This window comes from Panthera pardus, unplaced genomic scaffold (genome assembly GCF_024362965.1).
Source record: "Panthera pardus isolate Hobbes unplaced genomic scaffold, ASM2436296v1 HiC_scaffold_6, whole genome shotgun sequence".
In the NCBI taxonomy this organism is placed as follows: Eukaryota; Metazoa; Chordata; class Mammalia; order Carnivora; family Felidae; genus Panthera; species Panthera pardus.
In genome coordinates, this window is record NW_026526991.1 from 125410250 (window position 1) to 125429592 (window position 19343).

At 35.6% G+C, this 19343-nt stretch overlaps 1 protein-coding gene across 1 annotated transcript in view; it reads left to right on the top strand.

Moving 5' to 3' along the window:
• CUBN (cubilin) overlaps positions 1-19343 on the top strand; it is a 273842-nt gene that overhangs the window by 54634 nt on the left and 199865 nt on the right. Inside the window, exons 19-22 of the mRNA XM_019460669.2 lie at positions 149-327; positions 2710-2875; positions 3224-3440; positions 6873-7003. Of these exons, the coding sequence (XP_019316214.2) occupies positions 149-327; positions 2710-2875; positions 3224-3440; positions 6873-7003 (693 nt within the window). The remainder of the gene's footprint in view (positions 1-148; positions 328-2709; positions 2876-3223; positions 3441-6872; positions 7004-19343) is intronic.

Here is a 19343-nt window from a genome sequence, read left to right on the forward strand (position 1 = left end):
TTTTTATGTCCTTTAGTGGCAAGGAAAAAATTCTAATAGTAAGATTGCATTCCTTTATATTTCTATGCAGAATTAAACTTCGCAATGAACGTGAAGGCAAAAATCATTTATCTCTGAACAAACTCTACTATCGTTTTCATATTTACAGCTTGTGGCGGAGAATTAACTGGAGAAGGGGTCATTCGCTCACCTTTTTATCCTAATGTGTACCCAGGAGAAAGGGTCTGCAGGTGGACAATCTACCAACCCCAAAGCCAAGTAGTTATTCTCAACTTCACTGCCTTTGAAATAGGAAATTCTGCCCACTGTGATACAGATTATATTGAGGTAAGAGTGAAATAACTTTGGATATTTGTATTTGGCGGAATATAATTAAAAATATTATGTCACGTTATCCTCAGATCAGCTATATGAAACAAAACTAGTTTGTATAGACCAATATCTCTTATAAATATAGATGCAGAAATCCTCAACAAAATACTAGCTAACAGAATTCAGCTGCATATAAGGAGGAATATACACCATGACCAACTGGGATTTACCCCAGGAATGTAAGGTTGGTATATATTCAAAAATCAGTGATGTAAAATAAAATAAAGGAAAAACTCTCCACATGATCACCTCAATAGATGCAAAAAAAGCACTTGACAAAATTCAGCACCTTTTCATGATAAAAATACTCAACAAACTAGGAATAGAAGGGAACTTCCTTCATCCCAAAATGGGCATGTATAAAAAGCCCATGACTAGCATCATATTTAATGATAAAACACTAAATCCTTTGCCCTTATTGTCAGTAAAAAGGCAAAGATGTCTGTTCTCACTACTTCTATTTAATATTATGCTGGAAATTTTAGCTAGGGCAATTGAGCAAATAAAAGGAGTGAAAATGCATTCAAAATGAAAAGCAAGGAGTAAAACTAACTCTCTTCACAGGTGACATGATCTTGTATATAGAAAATCAAAAGGAATCCACACATACATACACACAAACTATTAGAAGGAATCCACACACACAAACATATTCAGCAAGTTGCATGATACAAGATCAAAATTTGAAAGTCATTTGCTTTTCTATACACTAGCAATGAACAAGTTGAAAATGAAACCAAGCAGACAATGCCATTTACAACAGTATAAAAAAAGAATAAACATTGAGAAATATGTCTTTAAAAAGACATGTAAAACTTGTGCTCTCAAAGCATTGTTGAAGGAAATTAAAGACCTAAATAAGTGGAAAGACATCCCATGTTCATGGATTAGAAGACTTAATGTTGTTCAGTTGGTAGTACTCCCCAAATATATCTAAAGATTCCATTTAATCCCTATCAAAATCCCAGCTGGCACGTTCTGCAGAAATTCACAAGCTGATTGTAAAATTCATATGGAAATGCCAGAAAGCATTTTTGGAAAAGAAGAACCAAGTTGGAAGACTCACACTTAACCAATTTCAAAACCTGGAGCAAAGCTTCAGTAATAAAGATAGTATGTTAGTTGAGTAAGGACAAAAATATGGAACAATAGAATAGAATTGGAAATATAGAAATAAATCCATACCTTTATGGCCAGCAACCTTTATGGTTCTGGAAAGGGGTGCCACAACATTTCAGTGAGAAAAAATAGTATTTTCAACAAAAGGTGCTTAATATCCACATGCAAAATTATGACAGCAGACCTCTTCCTTACACCATACACAGAAATTAATTAAAAATGGATCATAGACCTATATGTGGGAGCTAAAACAATGAAACTTTAGAAGAAAACATTGTCACCTAGGTTAGGCCAAGCCTTCTTAGATATTACACAAAGAGCACAACAAAAGAAAAAATAGAAAAATTTGACTTCATCAAAATTAAAAGCAATTTAATTTTTACAATGGGTAAATAATCTAAATATATATTTCTCCAAAGAAGATATACAAATACCCCATAATCATATGAAACAATGCTCAGTATCACTAATCTTCAGGGAAATACAAATCAAACCGTAATGAGATGCTGCTTCACAAGCACTGGGATGGCTATAATCATGAAGTCATAAAATAATGAGTGTTGACAAGGATATAGAGAAATTGGAATCTTTTACACTTTCAATGCTAGTAAGCATATAAAATGGTACAGTCACATTGGAAAACAATTGCAAGTTCCACAAAAAAATAAACATTTGATCTAGAAATTATCATTTATCATTTGATCCAGGAATTCCACTTCTGGTGTATATCCAAAGGAAATGGATACATGTCCACACAAAAATTCATACATAAATGACTATACTCATTATTCTTGGTAGCCAAAAAGTAGAAACAATATAAATTTCCATCAAATGATGAATGGATTAATAAAAGTGGTATATCCATATAATGGAATATTATAGGTCATTAAAAAGGAATGAAGAAATGACACATGTTACATGGATGAATTTTGAAAACAGATGGAGTGAAAGAAGATAGTCACACAAGACCATGTAGTGTGTGATTTTATTTATTTGAAATGCCCAGAATGGACAATCTGAGCCTGGGGTTCAGAAATGGGGAATGACTGATAATGGATATAGAGTTTCTTTGGTGGTGGCTACAATTTATTTTTACTGCATTGATGAAAATATTTCAAAAATAATTATTTTCAAAGCAATTTTCAAAAATAATACCTAACAAAATAAATTTAAATATATCTTTTTTTTTTTTTTTTTTTTTTTTTTTTTTTTTACTAGATTGGTAGTAGTTCCATTTTGGGTTCTCCTGAAAATAAAAAATATTGTGGCACAGACATACCTTCATTTATAACATCTGTGTACAATTTTCTTTATGTCATATTTGTGAAAAGTTCTTCTACTGAAAATCGTGGTTTCATGGCTAAATTCAGTACTGCAGAATTAGGTAAGATACTGATTTTTTCTCCTGCTTTGTCTCTTGGCAGAAAAAGTAAACAGTGGAAATAAATTATTATAGAAAATTCATCTACACTGTAGATGTGTAGTTATCTACATTGTAAAAATTTTAAAGTACATTCAAAGCCAAAGAAAAAATATATTTCTTAATCAGTACATATCAATAGTTAACTGATTTCTGTTAATAAGGGAGGACCTAAGTTCACTTAAGTGGCATATGGGGAACATTTTTCTTTTTCAGCTTTTAAGAGGTTATGGTCCAATTGTTTTAGTTTGAATTTTCAGGTAGCTTGTTGGTTACTGGTTCTAATAATGATGATTATTTTTATTTCAACAGCATGTGGAAAAATTCTCACAGAATCAACAGGAATCATTCAAAGTCCTGGCCACCCAAATATCTACCCTCATGGCATCAACTGTACTTGGCATATATTAGTCCAACCTGGCTACCTGATTCATTTGATATTCAGGAGATTTCATCTGGAGTTTCATTACAATTGCACAAATGACTACTTGGAAGTTTATGACACTGGTTCTGGGACATTTCTTGGGAGGTGAGAATGTTTTGTTTTTATTTATTTTTCTTAACACAAAAGTTTCCTGCTTTCTTTCTTTCCTATTGTGTTGAAGGATGTTAAAATGTACCATGTTGTGTCATAAAAACCAGATGAGATCAACACGCTTCTTAATGACCATTTCTGCTTCACTACTTACTGCTCTGTAGCCTTAGTCTTCAGCCATTCAGTTTTGTGTAAGTTAAGCATACCCATGAAAACATTACAAAAATCAAGGTAATGTACACATCCATCACTCCTCTAACTTTCTGACTATTATAATTCCTTACTTCCATCCTTCATCCCCACCCCTAGGAAAGCACCACCATTTCTATTGCTGTAAATTAGCTTGCATATTCTGGAGTTGTATAAATATGGAATTATATTGTATGTATTTTTTGGGGGGGGTCTGGCTTTTCTTAGCATAATTTTTTGTCATTGAGCTTCTAGGATCTGAGTGATTATAGTTTTATCAAATTGAAAATTTTTTGGCCATTAGTTCTTGAAATACTTTTTCTTGAAATACAGTAGTTTTATCAAATTGAAAAATTTGGGGGCCATTAGTTTAGTCCCCTTGGGGACTCTGGTTATAGGTGTCTTAGGCCCTTTGATATTGTCTCAGAATTCATTCATGAACTCTGTTCATTAGATTTTGAGTTTTTGTTCTCTGGGTGTTTCATTTTGGAAAGCTTCTATTGCTGTGTATTCGAGGGTGCTAATCTTCTCTTCTGCAGTGTCTCTTATGCTATTAATCCTACCAAGTGTATCTTTCATCTTAGACATTATAGTTTTCATTTCTGGAAATTCAGTTTGGGCCATCTTTATATCTTCCATGTATCTACACATTATTTTTTTCTTCTTGCTTCTTAAATCTTTAGGATACAGTTATAACTATTTTAATATTTTTGTTTGCTAATCCAGTCATCGATGTCATTTCTTGCTGTGCTCTGATTGATAAAATTTTCTTCTCATTATGGACTGTACTTTCTTATTTTTCATGCCTGGTAATATTTGATAAGATGCCAGATATTTTTTCAAATTCGTATTTTTGTGTACTGGACATTATTGTATTCCTATATGTGTTTTTGAGGTTTATTTTTTTATTAAGTATTTATTTCAATTCCAGTTAGTGACATACAGTGTCATTTTAGTTTCAGGTGTACAGTATAGTGATTCAACACTTCCATACAACACCCAGTGCTCATCACAAGTGCACTCATCACCTATTTCACCTATCCTCCCACCCACCTCCCCTCTGGTAACCACCATTTGTTCCCTATAGTTAAGAGTGTGTTTCTTGGTTTGCCTCACTCCTTTTCTTCCCCCTTTGCTTGCTTCTTTCTTTCTTTCTTTCTTTCTTTCTTTCTTTCTTTCTTTCTTCCTTCCTTCCTTCCTTTCCTTCTTTCATTCGTTCTTTCTTTCTTTTGAGAGTGAGTAGGGAAAAAGGCAGAAAGAGCTAGAGCTAGAGCTAGAGCTACAGCTAGAGACAGGGAGAGAGAGAGAGAGAGAGAGAGAGAGAGAGAGAGAGAGAGAGAATCTTAAGCAGGCTCCATGCTCAGTGTGGAACCCAACGCAGGGCTTGATCCCACAACTCTGGAATCATGACCTTAGCAAAAAACAATTCAGATGCTCAACTGACTGAACCAACCAGGCACCCCTTGTTTGTTTTGTTTCTTAAATTCCACATATGTTGAGCTTTCTTTAAGGATATATTAAGTTACCTGGGAACAACTTAATCATTTCCAGTTTCGCTTTCAAACTCACTTGTTTGTTGTCTCTGAAGAATCATTGTCCTTCTTGTTTGATTTCCAGTGTCTTGAGATCCATTGCTTTATATATTTTGTCCACATTTTTAGTTGTTTCATGTAAAAGTTTATATCGAGCCCCTGTTATTACATCTTTGTTGGAAATGGGGATCTGATGATTTCTTTTTTATTTCTTCTTACATTTCATTTTATTTTTTCTCATCTATTTTAAACATTTTCCCTTTATTCATTATTTTCTTAAACTTATTCCTTCTCCTAGTTTTTTCTCCCTCTTCATTTTTTCTCTTAATCTTTCATTTTACAATTTTTCTTCTTTTTTATGAGACTTGATCATAGTCACTGCAAAATATATAATTTTTGATGAGTGACATAAGCTGTAATAATCTTGCCCAAATTTGGTAAATATGTGCATATAAAAAGACATGTAGGGGCGCCTAGGTGGCTCAGTCGGTTAAGCGGCCGACTTCAGCTCAGGTCATGATCTCACGGTCCGTGGGTTTGAGCCCCGCGTCAGGCTCTGTGCTGAAAGCTCAGAGCCTGAAGCCTGTTTCAGATTCTGTGTCTCCCTCTCTCTGACCCTCCCCCATTCATGCTCTGTCTCTCTCTGTCTCAAAAATAAATAAATGTTAAAAAAAAAAATTAAAAAAAAAAAGACATGTAAATTTTTCATTCACTTACCTTTGTTTTGATCGAGATATTAAATCCTTTAACAATGCAGATTTTTCTTTTCCTCCCTCGGAACTTAACTCATCTATTTCCCATATTCAACACTACCTCTTATTTTTGTTTTTATATATTTTTCCCATGCCATTCCATTTGGTTAATTTGCTTTGATTCCATTTGGTTAATTTACTTTGATTCCATTTGGTTAATTTGCTTTGATTTGAGATTTCTATTTTCTAATCACTCTCATAGGTGTTTCTCTAGAAATAAGCTCTTGGAATATCTTTCAGCATTAATTTGAGCATTACTCTCTATTTTCAGCATTATTAGAATAGTTTTTCTGAGTCACATTCGTTCTATTAGGCAAAAATTTAACATGGCTCAGTAACCAAACTTTTACCTCTGCACAGGCCAGGTGTTTAAAGATAATAGAGTCCACCTCTATAGGGCTCACTATTCTAGGCACTGTTCTAAGCCTCTTCTATACAGTATACTAACTCAAAATTCTGAAAACAATTCTATGAAATTCTGTGAAGTAGTTACTATCATGACCCCCATTTTAGAGAAGGGAAAACTGAGGCGCCAAGGTTGAGTCATCTGCTCAAAGTCATAATGCCTCCAATGATGGAGTTGACTATAGTTTATAAACTGTAGTTTATGGTATATGGTTTCCCGCTGTTGTGTAAGTTTATTACATTTTTGTTAAGAAGTTAATTGATATGATGTACAGTGACTTAGTAGAGCTTCTGCTATCTCATTTCACTAAACTTCTTATGTACGACAAGCCACACAGGTAAGTATAACACTTAAAACCATTTCAGGGAAGTAATCATGAATAGGATGATCTTCAGCAACTTTGTGAATATTTTGTGCCTGAAATATATTTGGTTTTTAAGGTTAATAGGGGATACTATTTTTATTTTTACATGTCCTAATATTTGGTACCTCATTTCAAGTATACTAATAAAAATTTAAACCTCTGTTCCTTCTTGGTTTCGCACAGATATTGTGGAAAATCAGTCCCGCCCTCTCTTACCAGCAGTACCAATGCATTAATGCTTGTATTTGTGGCTGACTCTGACCTTGCATATGAAGGCTTTTTAATAAACTATGAAGCAATTGACGTGTCAGCAGGTAACAAAACAGCCTCGTCTCCTTGGTACCAACTTGGTTCCTTACAAGATAGTACTATGAGAATACTTTATCTTTGAACCCGTGGTGCACAATGAAAGCGGATGTAGAAAAGAGTGTGGTGACTCTTCCAGTACCTTCCTTCTTAAAAATAATGATTAGACCAGAGTACCGTATCAGTGTTAAATTTTCTAATTGTAATAATTGTACAGTGTTTTGTCAGAGAATGTTTTCCTTCTTAGGAACGATACATCGATGTTTTTAGAGGTAAAGACATTGCAAGTTTCCAAATTATTCTCAATTGGTTCAGATAATAAGGGAGTAAGTTGGAGAAAGAGACAGATAAAGCAATGAGGGCAAAATACAAATATGTAGTAAATCTAGGTGAGAGGAATTTGGGAGCTAGTTCTTAAACTTTCAAGCTTAAAATTCTATCAAAATTAAAAATTATTTAAGAGACTAAATACTAATTTTAAGAAATTAGAGAAAGGGGGGTGTCTGGGTCGTTCAGTCAGTTGGGCATCTGACTCTTGGTTTTGCCTCAGGTCATCATGCCACAGTCTGTGGGATCCAGCCCCGCCCTGGGCTCTGTGCTGACAGAGTGGAGCCTGCTTGGGATTCTCTCTCTCCCTCCCTCTATCCACCCCTCCGCAACTCATGTGCGTGTGCTCTCTCTGTCTCCCTCTCAAAATAAATAATTAAAAAAAAAACTTAGAAGAAAAAGAGATTAGAGAAAGGACAGCAGCACATAAGAATAAAAGACTACTACATGAAACCCTGTGGCAGGAAATGGAACATTTCTTAACAAAAATGTATTTCTAAATTTGACTTAATGAAAATGAACCTTTTTAGCATTTATTTCTTTTATTATTTTTCCTGTTATTTAATTCTCATCCTAACTTTGCTCTTTGCAAGTGCAGTGTGGGAAATAAACATCTTCTGCAAGCAGGGTCTTTGAGGTAGTTTGTAAACCAGAGATGCCCCCAGCCCTAAAAGCACAAGGAATTCATGAGGGTATCATGTTTTATTAGGCTCCTGTTCCCACATGGGATGTGTGCCCTTTTAGAGAGTCTGGTCTTTGGCATCATATTTAGAAAGATATTTACTGGACAAAAATGCCATCCAGTATAGCTCTAGTATATACCTTTGGTGGCTGAGCTTCTCATGCATCCCACAGCCTCTGAGCTGCCCCAACAGCATGATGTGATTCACTGATGTTCTTTCGAGAAAGTACTGGAAGCTTTTCCTGTGCAGGATATGCTCCCTGTAACATAGACTTGCCTCCAGAGATCTTTAGGTGCTTATCTTTTAAAATCCCCACCCTCATAAATAAATAAATGAATGAATGAATACATATTTTTTAAAAAAAAAACATTCACTCAGAATCCCTTCCCAATTTCTCAGTTATTTCTTTTCAGAGTGGCTGGCCACTATTCTGTATTCCATGCAAAATTGCTGTTCTCTGGTAGTTCAAGTTCTGTGTTTTGGTAGTATGGCTTTAGATTTCTCCAGAAACCTGAGTGTGAGTGAATCATACACCCTTCTGTCCTGAGGGCCCCTTTCTCAGAGACAGTTTATTATCCAGCTCGAGAGCAGGGGAGTTGAATCCCCAGCAATTACAATAGGTTATGTTACGCAATTGATATATTCACTGGACTTTGTCCAAGGGTTTAACATCCATTGACCAAAATTGGCTTTGTAAGAAATTACAGGGTGCACACAATTTTCCATACGTCTGTAGTTTTATCTGTCTCATACATTTGGCCCAAACCACACTGAATATTAGGTTAGGATTGGGAGCAAGCCATTTGAATTCTTTGGGCCACAGTTTTCTCATCTGTAAAATTAAGGGATTGGATTTGATCATCTTTGTGATGTCTCCTGGCTGTAATCAACTGTGAACACAAGTCTAATTTGCTGCATGAATAAACTAGCTGTGTCTTAGATAACATACAATGCTGTTGGGGCCTCCTGAAAATACCATGGAAATCTTTGTAACGATATGCAAAGTAAGACATAGCCACACTTGCTTATAGGGCAACAGCAAGTGCAGTAAGAACCAAGAGTGATCAAAATAATCTGGCAGGAAGGCTATTGAAGCTAGACCTTAATTTAAAAAAGGTTTTCAGAGAGATAAGAGACCAGTAAAATAAAAGAAAGTTGAGAAAAAGGGGGAAAAAAGCAAACTGGAGAGGAAAAGAAACTCACAAAGAAAGACAACACAAGAAAAGACATTTGACAAAATGAGAAAGGGACCCTGACATGGCCAACTCAAAAGACTCTTCGATCTGCCTCCCCGTGTGATAATCATTACTTTGGCCTCTGTTTGGCCCAGACAGGGCTGAAATCACAGACAAGGGAGTGTTTGCTTTCTGTCCTTCGCCAAGCCCAGCTGGCCCCTGTGCTCCTGCCTTTGACTGGATGAACTCATCGGTCTGACTAACACAGTCAGATATTCTAAACAGCAATCAGACGACGGACCCAGGAAGCCATATGGCAGACTCAACTTACCACTTTAGAGCCTGTCTCAGGTTCCCATACGGCAGGATGTGAGTGATTGGCTGTCGTGAATTGTTGAGGGTGGCCCCGCAGGACTGCTCAGAGAGGGACTGGGCGCAGGAGACAGATGTGGGGCCCCTGCTGGTTAGCCAGTGGGCTCACCCTCCAGGCAGCCCGAGTCCTGGGAGCTGCCCACCTGCAACTAGGAGGTGTTGGGATGCCTTCTTTCCAGTTGTCTGATTTGTTGTATTTACCGTAGAAGAAAACAGTATCAGGAAAAAGCATCAGTGGAAGCTTAATCACTGGCCCTCATCCTATTTTATTGCTCTAGCCGAAGTTATTTTCGGAGCAATAATGACAATATTCGGCTGGTGATTTCTAGTTCACAGCAGGTGTGAGTTTCTCTGCTGAAGGCTTTCCTGTCTTTATCTGATAAAGGTTAAATTTCCTGACTTGAATCCAGTTACTTTTCCATCTGTATTTCATGCCATGAGGCTATGATGTCAGCCCCTAAATATGTGTTTGGAAGGAAAGAGATCAGTTTCTGGTTATTACTTTGACTCCCTCCCTCATCACTGTTTCTGCCTGCATCCAGATGTGCCTGGGAAGTACAAAGACAAAAAGGAACAAGTAAAATGTTTATAGGTAGAAATTCTGAAGAATTTCTTAGTAGCTGATTGTGAGACTGTTTTAAATGTTTTCTTAAAGTACAAGATATTTGAATCTTGAAAGAATGTAGTTGATTAGCTAACTTTACTAATTTAAATTGCAATTTTATATTATATTAGTATCTACTGCATATGCATTAATATAATCCTACCAAGAGGGGACAAGAGAATAGACAAATGTACTTGATTCATTTTCTACTTTAACATTAGACAAAAACCCATATAACACTTATTCCAATGTTTTTCAAACACTAAAACATTCATGACTCATTAGTCAGTCATGAAATTTGCTCAAAGTATGGAATAGAAAAGAATAGACTAGAAAGTATCAGCTTATTATACAAAGTTTGGTGTTCCCTCATGAAATCTGTTTGTAATATCCGTGTGTGTGCACAATTAATGTAAATGTATTTTTGCATGTTTTTTTTTAGGTTTATTTATTTATTTTGAGAAAGAGAGAGAGTGACTGAGCAGGAGAGGGGCAGAGAGAGAAGAAGAAAGAGAGAATCCTGAGCAGGCTCCCCACTGTCAGTGCAGAACCCATGCAGGGCTTGAACTAACAAACTGTGAGATCATGATCTGAGTCGAAGTCAAGAGTCAGATGCTTAGCAGACTGAGCCATCCAGGGCCTCCAATGTAAATGTATTTTTTTTTTCTATGGTGTGTCTGAAAATTCCAAACACAAATCCACTTTAATTTCTTATTTTTAAATGAGAGAAAGTGAAGTCCTCTCAAGAATATACAGCAAGTGGGTTTAGAAGCCAAACCAAAAGAATCCAGTTCCAACATCTAATCCATTCGTCTTATCATGTCCTGATTAGCTCTTGAAATGCTCTGGATGAACTGTGGATGGTGTGGCTGGTAGCATTCAGCTCAGAGAGGTATGGTAGGACTGTAATGAGCTTTTAATATTTTCTGCAAAAAAAAAAAAAAAAAAAAGGCAGGATTTTACAGTTGTCTGGGGAAATGGTCAGGAAGTATCAGAACCACATCAACATAGGATTAAAAGTGGGCTTTCCCAACCTCCTCTTTCCCAGTTCAGGGTTCCCATCCACCCCAAGGCAGATGTTTAAGGCTGGTTTTCATCAGTCACCCTGGAATGAGCCCAGAAGAGGCATATAAGAGTGAGAAGTTGAGAAGTGATCACCAAAGGGCAAAAGAGGGTTTCTTCAGAAGAAATCAATAGGGAATACTGTTTCTATTTTCAAACTTCAGTCCAGTAGAGCAGTATTCTCAAACTCTAGTGTTTATAAGAAACTTGGAGTGGGATTTTCTGGTTACAAATTCAGGTATCAGGGCCCCACCCCCCAACCCCCCACCCCCACATCAGCACTTTGGTTCACATATGTCTAGGGTGGGTTTTCACCAATTCAGGTGGTTCTAATAAAACTTTGAAGTTCTTCAGAGACTCTGGAAGCTAAGTCTTAGCACATAAGTTGCTACAGAGTTACAAGTGAGATGTAGTGGGAATTGGACTGTAACAGTCATGGCAGAAAGTACTTTCCATGATACAGAAAGGCTGATGGCGAAATCACGAGTCTTGGTTCTAGGCCAGCCTTGACACTGCTTTGGAGAAGTACCCAGTTCTCTTATTCTTTCCATCCACCTTGAATTCTGTGTTTTCTGCTATGAGATATTCAGATCTTTTCCCTCTGGGAAAGGTTATTAGTAAGTCTATTGATCTTTTAAAGATTTAGTTTCTCATTGGTCACTGTGTGCTCATATTTTTGTATACAGGTATCCCAGCACTTTACAACTCGGGGGATTTTTCTTAATCTACTGTATTTCTTCATCCTTAGAATGAAGATGCTAAATGAAACATTTGTGATATTCCTAGTCTTCTGCGCACCTTAATGTCTAAATTGACATTTCCTGCGTGGAGGAACCAGGGATTGTTGGAGAGCACAGGATTTGGAAAGGGAGAACTGGGTTTGCATTTTATCTTTGTCATGTCTGAACTAAGTGGTCTTCAGAACTTGACCTCCAGGAGTCTCAGATCCCTTTTCTACACCTCTCTAAAAAGTGGACGTTGGGATGCCTGGCTGTTTCACATAGTTGGGGAAGGTTAACTGAGACATTCAGTGTGAAAATTACGTAACAGCTGCAAAGCACCATGACTGTTCTTTGTTTAAAATAGAATTGCCGAGGCCCAAGTACAATTTCACAATAGCTGTGTTAGTGAGTTAACTTATATTCATATTTGTTTAAACTAGTCACCTGTGAGTGAAAAGAAAAAGCCATGGCTGTGACCACCTAGGAGCAAATTGTAGCAAAATGTTAGATTTTGGTTAAGGAGGCTTCTTTTTTCTTCAGGAGAATGCGAACATGAATTTTTTTCTTCCCTGAAGTCTTTACTTTGAAGAATGTTAACCAAATATGCCAATGGAAGCAGGTGAAGGTTCCTAGGCTGACTATTTATTTAGCACATATTGGGAAGGTCTAAGGTCGTATGGATTCATGCAGACACAGAAGTCTCATAAATGATATCAGAAAGCACCATGTGTAGATTGATCCCTGATATAAATGGATAATCATAAGTTATTGCAAATGGCAAAGCAGGGAGGTGGTGGAGCAGTTACCCTTGATCTAGGGTCTCCCAAGGTAAACATGCTTCTGTCCACAGGATCAGTTCATCCTCTTCCTGTATCCCAGATCCTCTGGGGCTGAGGTCATCATTGCTTTGTGGATTGGAGGATTATCTATGTTTTGGATTTTCCTTTTTGATAACGAACCAAATGCTACGTTATTAAAACGTACTTGAAAATGCTTAGTGGAGGCAGAAATACATTTTTAGAAAAGTAGTTTTCTGATTTTGTAATGGTTCACGGAAGACATTTGTAGTGTTTTCTCTTTCCTTTCTTCACTGTTTTTGGTTGTTGTTGGTGTTGGTCAAAAAGAAAGATAGGTGAGGTCTGTCGGTAGTGGTTTTTGATTTTCAGAGATGTGCTTTTCCATTGCTTGCTCAGTGGAAAACAGTTGATGGAAGAAATGTATTTTTCTCCTTCATCTCTTTCTCAATATGAGACCACGATAAAAAGCAAACTGCCATTGGATATGAGTTTTCCTTTGGTAACATGAGATATAAAGAAAAGGCATTTTTATGTCTGCATTTTGTCCAGATATAATAAACATCAGGCAAAACATGAATTTCCTTTTGTGGAAATTTATCCAATTTTAATTATTTGTGCATTACTGCAAAGTGGAAGACAAAACCAAAGCCTAACATTAAATATATCTCAGGGTTAATATTATTCTAGAAAGAGACATTTATACAGTCAAGGGAAGAGAACACAAACGTTGTATAGACTTCAGTGTTAGGTAAGAGGAGTTACTAACCTCTCCAGAAATAGATAAGTTCAGAAAACTTTTCTCACCACAAAATAAGACATGTGAATCTCATGAAGCTACAATCAAACTTTAATATTAAATATTCTATTTAATATTTATAGCAGATGTACCTTCAAACTATTTTTTTATTTCTCTATTTTAGTTTTATTTATTATTTATTGGATATCTGAATTATTTATTGGCTTTCCTTTCGAGAACTCAACCTGTCTTTGCATGGAACTTTCAAACTTTTAATAAAACATAGATTTTATTTCATAATTTCCTCAGGTAAAATTCTTCTTTAGTTTCAACAAATATGTATATGCACGTAATCACCACACCGTTCTAAATTTATAGAATAAATTTATCATTCCAGAAAGTATCCTAGTGTTCCTTTTGAAAAAAAAAATTTAACATTACTTATTTTTGAGAGAGAGAGAGAGAGAGAGAGCAAGCACACAAGCAGGGAAGGGGCAGAAAGAGAGGGAGAGAGAATCCCAAACAGGCTCTGCACGATCAGTGTGGGACCCAGTGTGGGGCTCAATCCCATGAACCATGAGATCATCACCTGAACGGAAATCAAGAGTTAGACACTTAACCCACTGAGCCACTCAGGCATCTCTTAAATTTTTTTAATCTTTATTTTAGTTAGTTAACATACAGTGCAATATTGGTTTCAGAAATAGAATTCAGTGATTCACTTTCATACAACACCCAGTGCTCATCATAAGTGCCCTTCTTAATACCTATCACCCATCTAGCCCATCTCCTAACCATCTCCCTCCATCAACTCTCAGTTCGTTCCCTATTGTTAAGGGTCTTTTGTGATTCGGTTCTCTTTCTTCTCTTTTTTTTCTTGGTTTTCCCTTCCCATATGTTCAGCTGTTTTGTTTCTTAAATTCCACATGAGTGAAATCATATGATATTTGTCTTTCTCTGATTGACTTATTTTGTTTAGCGTAATGCATTCTAGCTTCCTCCACATCATTGCAAATGGCAAGATTTCTTGGTTTTGTTTTTTTTTTTTTTTTTTTGATGGCTGAGTAATACTCTATTGTATATATGTACCATATGTGCTTTATCCATTTGTCAATCGATGGACATTTGGGCTCTCTCCATACTTTGGCTATTGTTGATACTGCGGCTATAAACATTGGGGTGCATGTACCCTTTTGAATTGTATTTTTGTAACCTTTGGGTAAATACCTCGTAGTGCAATTGCTGGATCATAGGGTAGTTCTGTTTTTAGTTTTCTGAGGAACTGCCATACTGTTCCAGAGTGGCTGCACCAGTTTGCAGTCCTTCCAGCAGCGCAAGAGGGTTCCTCCTTCTCTGCAGCTTCGCCAACACCTGTTGTTTCTTGTGTTAATGTTAGCCATTCTGACAGGTGTGAGGTGGTATCTCATCGTGATTTTGATTTGTATTTCCCTAGTGATGAGTGATGTGGAACATCTTTTCATGCATCTGTTAGCCATTTGATCTATCCTTCTCCATGCTCCACCTCAACAACTGCAGATCTGGTTCTTATCACTATGGATTAGTTTTTTCTGTTCAAAAGCAAATACCTGGCTTCTTCATTAGCATGATGCTTCTGAAATCTGTTCATGTTGTTCTATTTATAAATGGTTCTTTTTGTTTTGTTGCTGGATTGCCTTCCATTGTATAGATATATCATAATGTGATTGTCCCTTCACTTACTTTTGGATAGTTGGATTGTTTCCAGTTTCTAACTCTTATGAAAAAACCTGCTGTGAACTTTGATGTACAGTTTTTTTGTGGACTTACGTCATCAGTTCTCTTAGATAAAATATCTAAAAGTAGAATTGCTGGATCATATGATAATTCTATGTTTAATTTTATGAAAAACTATCAGGCTTTTTCCCCAAAGGGATTATACCATTTTATATTCTCACCTGCAACAAATGAGAATTACACTTTCTCCGCATCTTTGCCAGCACTTGGTATTTTGAATCTTTTCATTTTTAACCTCTACTCGTTGTGTGGTAGTGCCTCGTTGTTGTTTTAATTTGCATGTCTCTGATGACTGATAGTGCTGAGGACCTTTTCACATACTTACTGACAATTTATATATCTTCTTTTATGAAGTGTCCATTATATAGTTCTGTTCACTTTTGTTTGTATTATTTGCCTTATTTTGTCTTATGCTATCTATTCTGCATATAACTATGTCCCTTGTCAGATTAATGCATTGCAAATGCATTGCAGCCAGCCTTTTACTTTTCTTAATGGTACTTTGAAGGGTAGAAGTATATTATGTCCTTTTACCCTTTTATGGTCAGTGTTTTTTGTATATTGTCTAAGAAATCTGTGCCTCCGAAAGTAGTGAGGATTTTCTTTTCTTATGTATTCTTTTACAAGTTTTATAGTTTGAAGTTTCACATTTATGTTTATGATCCATGTTGAGTTAATTTTTCTATGCCATGTGAATTATGTGTCTAAGGGAATGAATCGTGTTTAATTGTTCAAATACTATTTATTGTAAAGATTCTCCTTTTTTTGCACTAAATTGCCTTTGCATTGTTGTTGCAAATTAATTGTGCATGGATGTTTGGGTCTGCTTCTGGAATCTCTCTTCTCCCATAGGACAGTATATTACAATATTTATGTAATATAATAGTGTATCTTAAAAGCAGGAGTATAAATTCTCCAGATTTTTCAAAATTGTTTTGGTTATCCTAGATCCTTTACATTTCCATATACATTTTAGAATCAGCTTTCCCATATTTACTTAAAAAAAAAAAACCCACACCAAACCAAAATAAAACTTTTTGGGAATTTGATGGAGGTTATATTGAATTTATAGATAAATAAGGGAAAAAGAGCATCTTAAATAGAGTGTTCCAATCCATAAACATATTTTACTTCTCCATTTACTCAAATATTTTTAAATTTCCTTCAGCAATGCTTTAAAGTTTGCACTATAGCTTTTTTTTCATATTTCTATTAAACTTATTATCAAGTACCTTATGTTTTTTATGTTATTATAATTGATATTTTAAATTTTATTTTCAGTTTGGCTCATATCTGCCATTTAAACTGATTTTTCTAGGGGCGCCTGAGTGGCTCTGTCAGTCAAGCGTCCGACTTCAGCTCAGGTCACGATCTCGCGGTCCGTGATTTCGAGCCCCGCGTCGGGCTCTGGGCTGATGGCTCATAGCCTGGAGCCTGCTTCGGATTCTGTGTCTCCCTCTCTCTCTCTGCCCCTCCCCCGTTCATGCTCTGTCTCTCTCTGTCTCAAAAATAAATAAAACGTTACAAAAAATGTTTAAACTGATTTTTCTATATTTACCTTGTATCCTGTAACCTTGTTAAATTCAGTTATTAGTTCTAGTACATTTTAATAGATTACTTAGTATATTTCACATAGATGGTCATATCTGTGAATAAGAACAGCTATATTTTTTCCTTTTCATTCCCTCTCTTTCTCTTTCTCTCTCTTTCTCTGTCCCTCTCTGCCTTCTTGCAATGGCTAGGGATTTCCACCTAATGTTGAATGGAAAAGATGAGAATGAACATATTGTCCTTGTTCTTAATCTTAACAGGAAAGCATTTAGTCCTTTATTACTTAAGTATCACGTTAGCTTTGGGTTTTTCATAGATGCCCTTCTTCTTTTGCTACTACTTTGTTTTCTTTTTTGTTTACAGAATAGTTTTCATATTCCATTTTATTTCCTTCACTGGCTTTTTAATTGTACCTCTTTTTTCTGTGTTTGCTCAGAGGCTAACAAAATACTTGGTTAGCTTATCGGTAAGTCTCCTTAGAGTAAATATGCTGCTACTTCACACTGCCCACCTTATATTTTATAGCTGACACTGTATTTCACACACATCTCTCTTTGTAAATGTAATAACCTCACAACAGTAGAATTCTGTCTGCCCTCTTCTTTATGCTACTTTAGTTGTATCTTTAATTCTACTTACATTATAAACTCCACCTTACTATTGTTTTTGCTTTACATGATTAGTTTTCTTTTAAAGAAATCAGGGAAGAAGAGCAATCTTTCCATTTATCCAATTGTTTGCCGTTTCTGGTGTTATTCATTCCTTCTTCTAGATATATGTTTACCTTTGGTGTCATTTTCCTTTGGCATGACAGACATTGTTAGTATCATGTAGTATAGGACTTCTAGGGGTGAGTGTTCTCAGCTTCTGTTTGTCTAAAGATGTCTTTTTTGCATTCCCATTTTGAAAATACTTTTTTGGGGATAATTAAATGTTTTTTTTTCTGTCAACACTGTAAAAATGTATTCCATATTCTTCTTGCCTCCATTGTTTCTAATTAGAATCCAGCTACTATTCATATCATGGTTTTTCTGTATATAGTGTGTCATTTTTCCTCTAACTCCTTTATTTTCCTTGTATTTGTTTTTCAATGGTTTAATGTACCCAAGTGTGATTTTCTTTTATTTATCTTGCTTAGGATTGACTAAACTCCTTGTAGCTAATTTGATTTTTTAAATCAAACTTGGGAGAATTTTAGCCTATATTTATGTATATATACGTATATATATACATATATATATGTATATATATGTATATATATACGTATATATATATATATACACACATATACACATATATATGTGTGTATATATATATATATATAGTTTTACATATTTTATATTTATATATTATTTATTTATTTATTTATTTTACTATTTTCATCCTATTCTCCTTCTGGGTCTCTGATTATATGAGTGCTAGACTCTTTGGTATTTTTTCCTAGGTTTTTGAGAATCTGTCTTTTGCACATTTTTTCTTTTTTTTCTTTCAGATTAAATAGTTTCTATTGGTATACCTTCAAGTTTAATGACACTTTTTCTTCTACTTCAAAGTTTCTATTAAGCTCATACATGGATTTTTAAATTTCAATTAGTTTACTCTTTTTAAAATTTCAATATAGGAGCACCTGGGTGGCTCAGTTCATTAAGTGTCTGAATTCAGCTCAGTTCATAATCTCATGGCTTGTGAGTTTGAGCCCCGCATCAGGCTCTGTGCTTTGGATTCTGTGTCTCCCTCTCTCTCTGTCCCTTCCCAGCTCACGCTCTGTCTGTCTCAAAAATAAACACTAAAACATTTTTTTAATTAAAAAAATTTAAAAAATCAATATAGTTAATATACAGTGTTATATTAGTTTCAGGTTAGTATATTTTTAAGTTATAGAATTTCTATATGATTCTTTTAATAGTTTCCTTTGTATTGCCTAGATTCCCTATCTATTTACCATTGAGGCTATATTTGTCTTTAAGGCTTTGAACATTTTTCTAGTAGTTGCATTAAAATTTTTGTCTGCTAATATAATTATCTGGGCCGTCTTCAAGTCACAAGGTTGCACTTTTTTCTTGACCATGATTTCTATTACTCTGTTTATTTGTATTAGTGGCAGGTTTTGAGTTTTATACTGGATATGGTGAATGATATGTTATGAAGACTCTGGATTCTCTTCTCTTTCTCTGAAGTTTATGTCGATTCAATACTTAGCTGATTATCTTGTACTTGTGCAGATTTGTATTTTTTTTTTATTTGTTAAGGTGTATTTGTGAAAATACCTAGGTATTTCCTAATCCCTTCAAACTAGGTAGGTCTCAAGCTCTAAGTTTCATCACTCCTGCAGTTCTTGTTAAGACTTAAACATTGATAGGAAAGCCTTACTGTTGGTCATGGTCTTTATTTCTAAGGTGTGGCCTTTCTTGTGTCTCAACTGGGTGCCTGGCATGTAAATGAGGGGATTCTGATGGTGGGAGAACTCCATAGTCTCCCATGGAGCATTGCCTGTCCTGTAGCTTCCAGCCTATTAGCAGCTACCCTCTGGCATGGCTTTTGAAGTC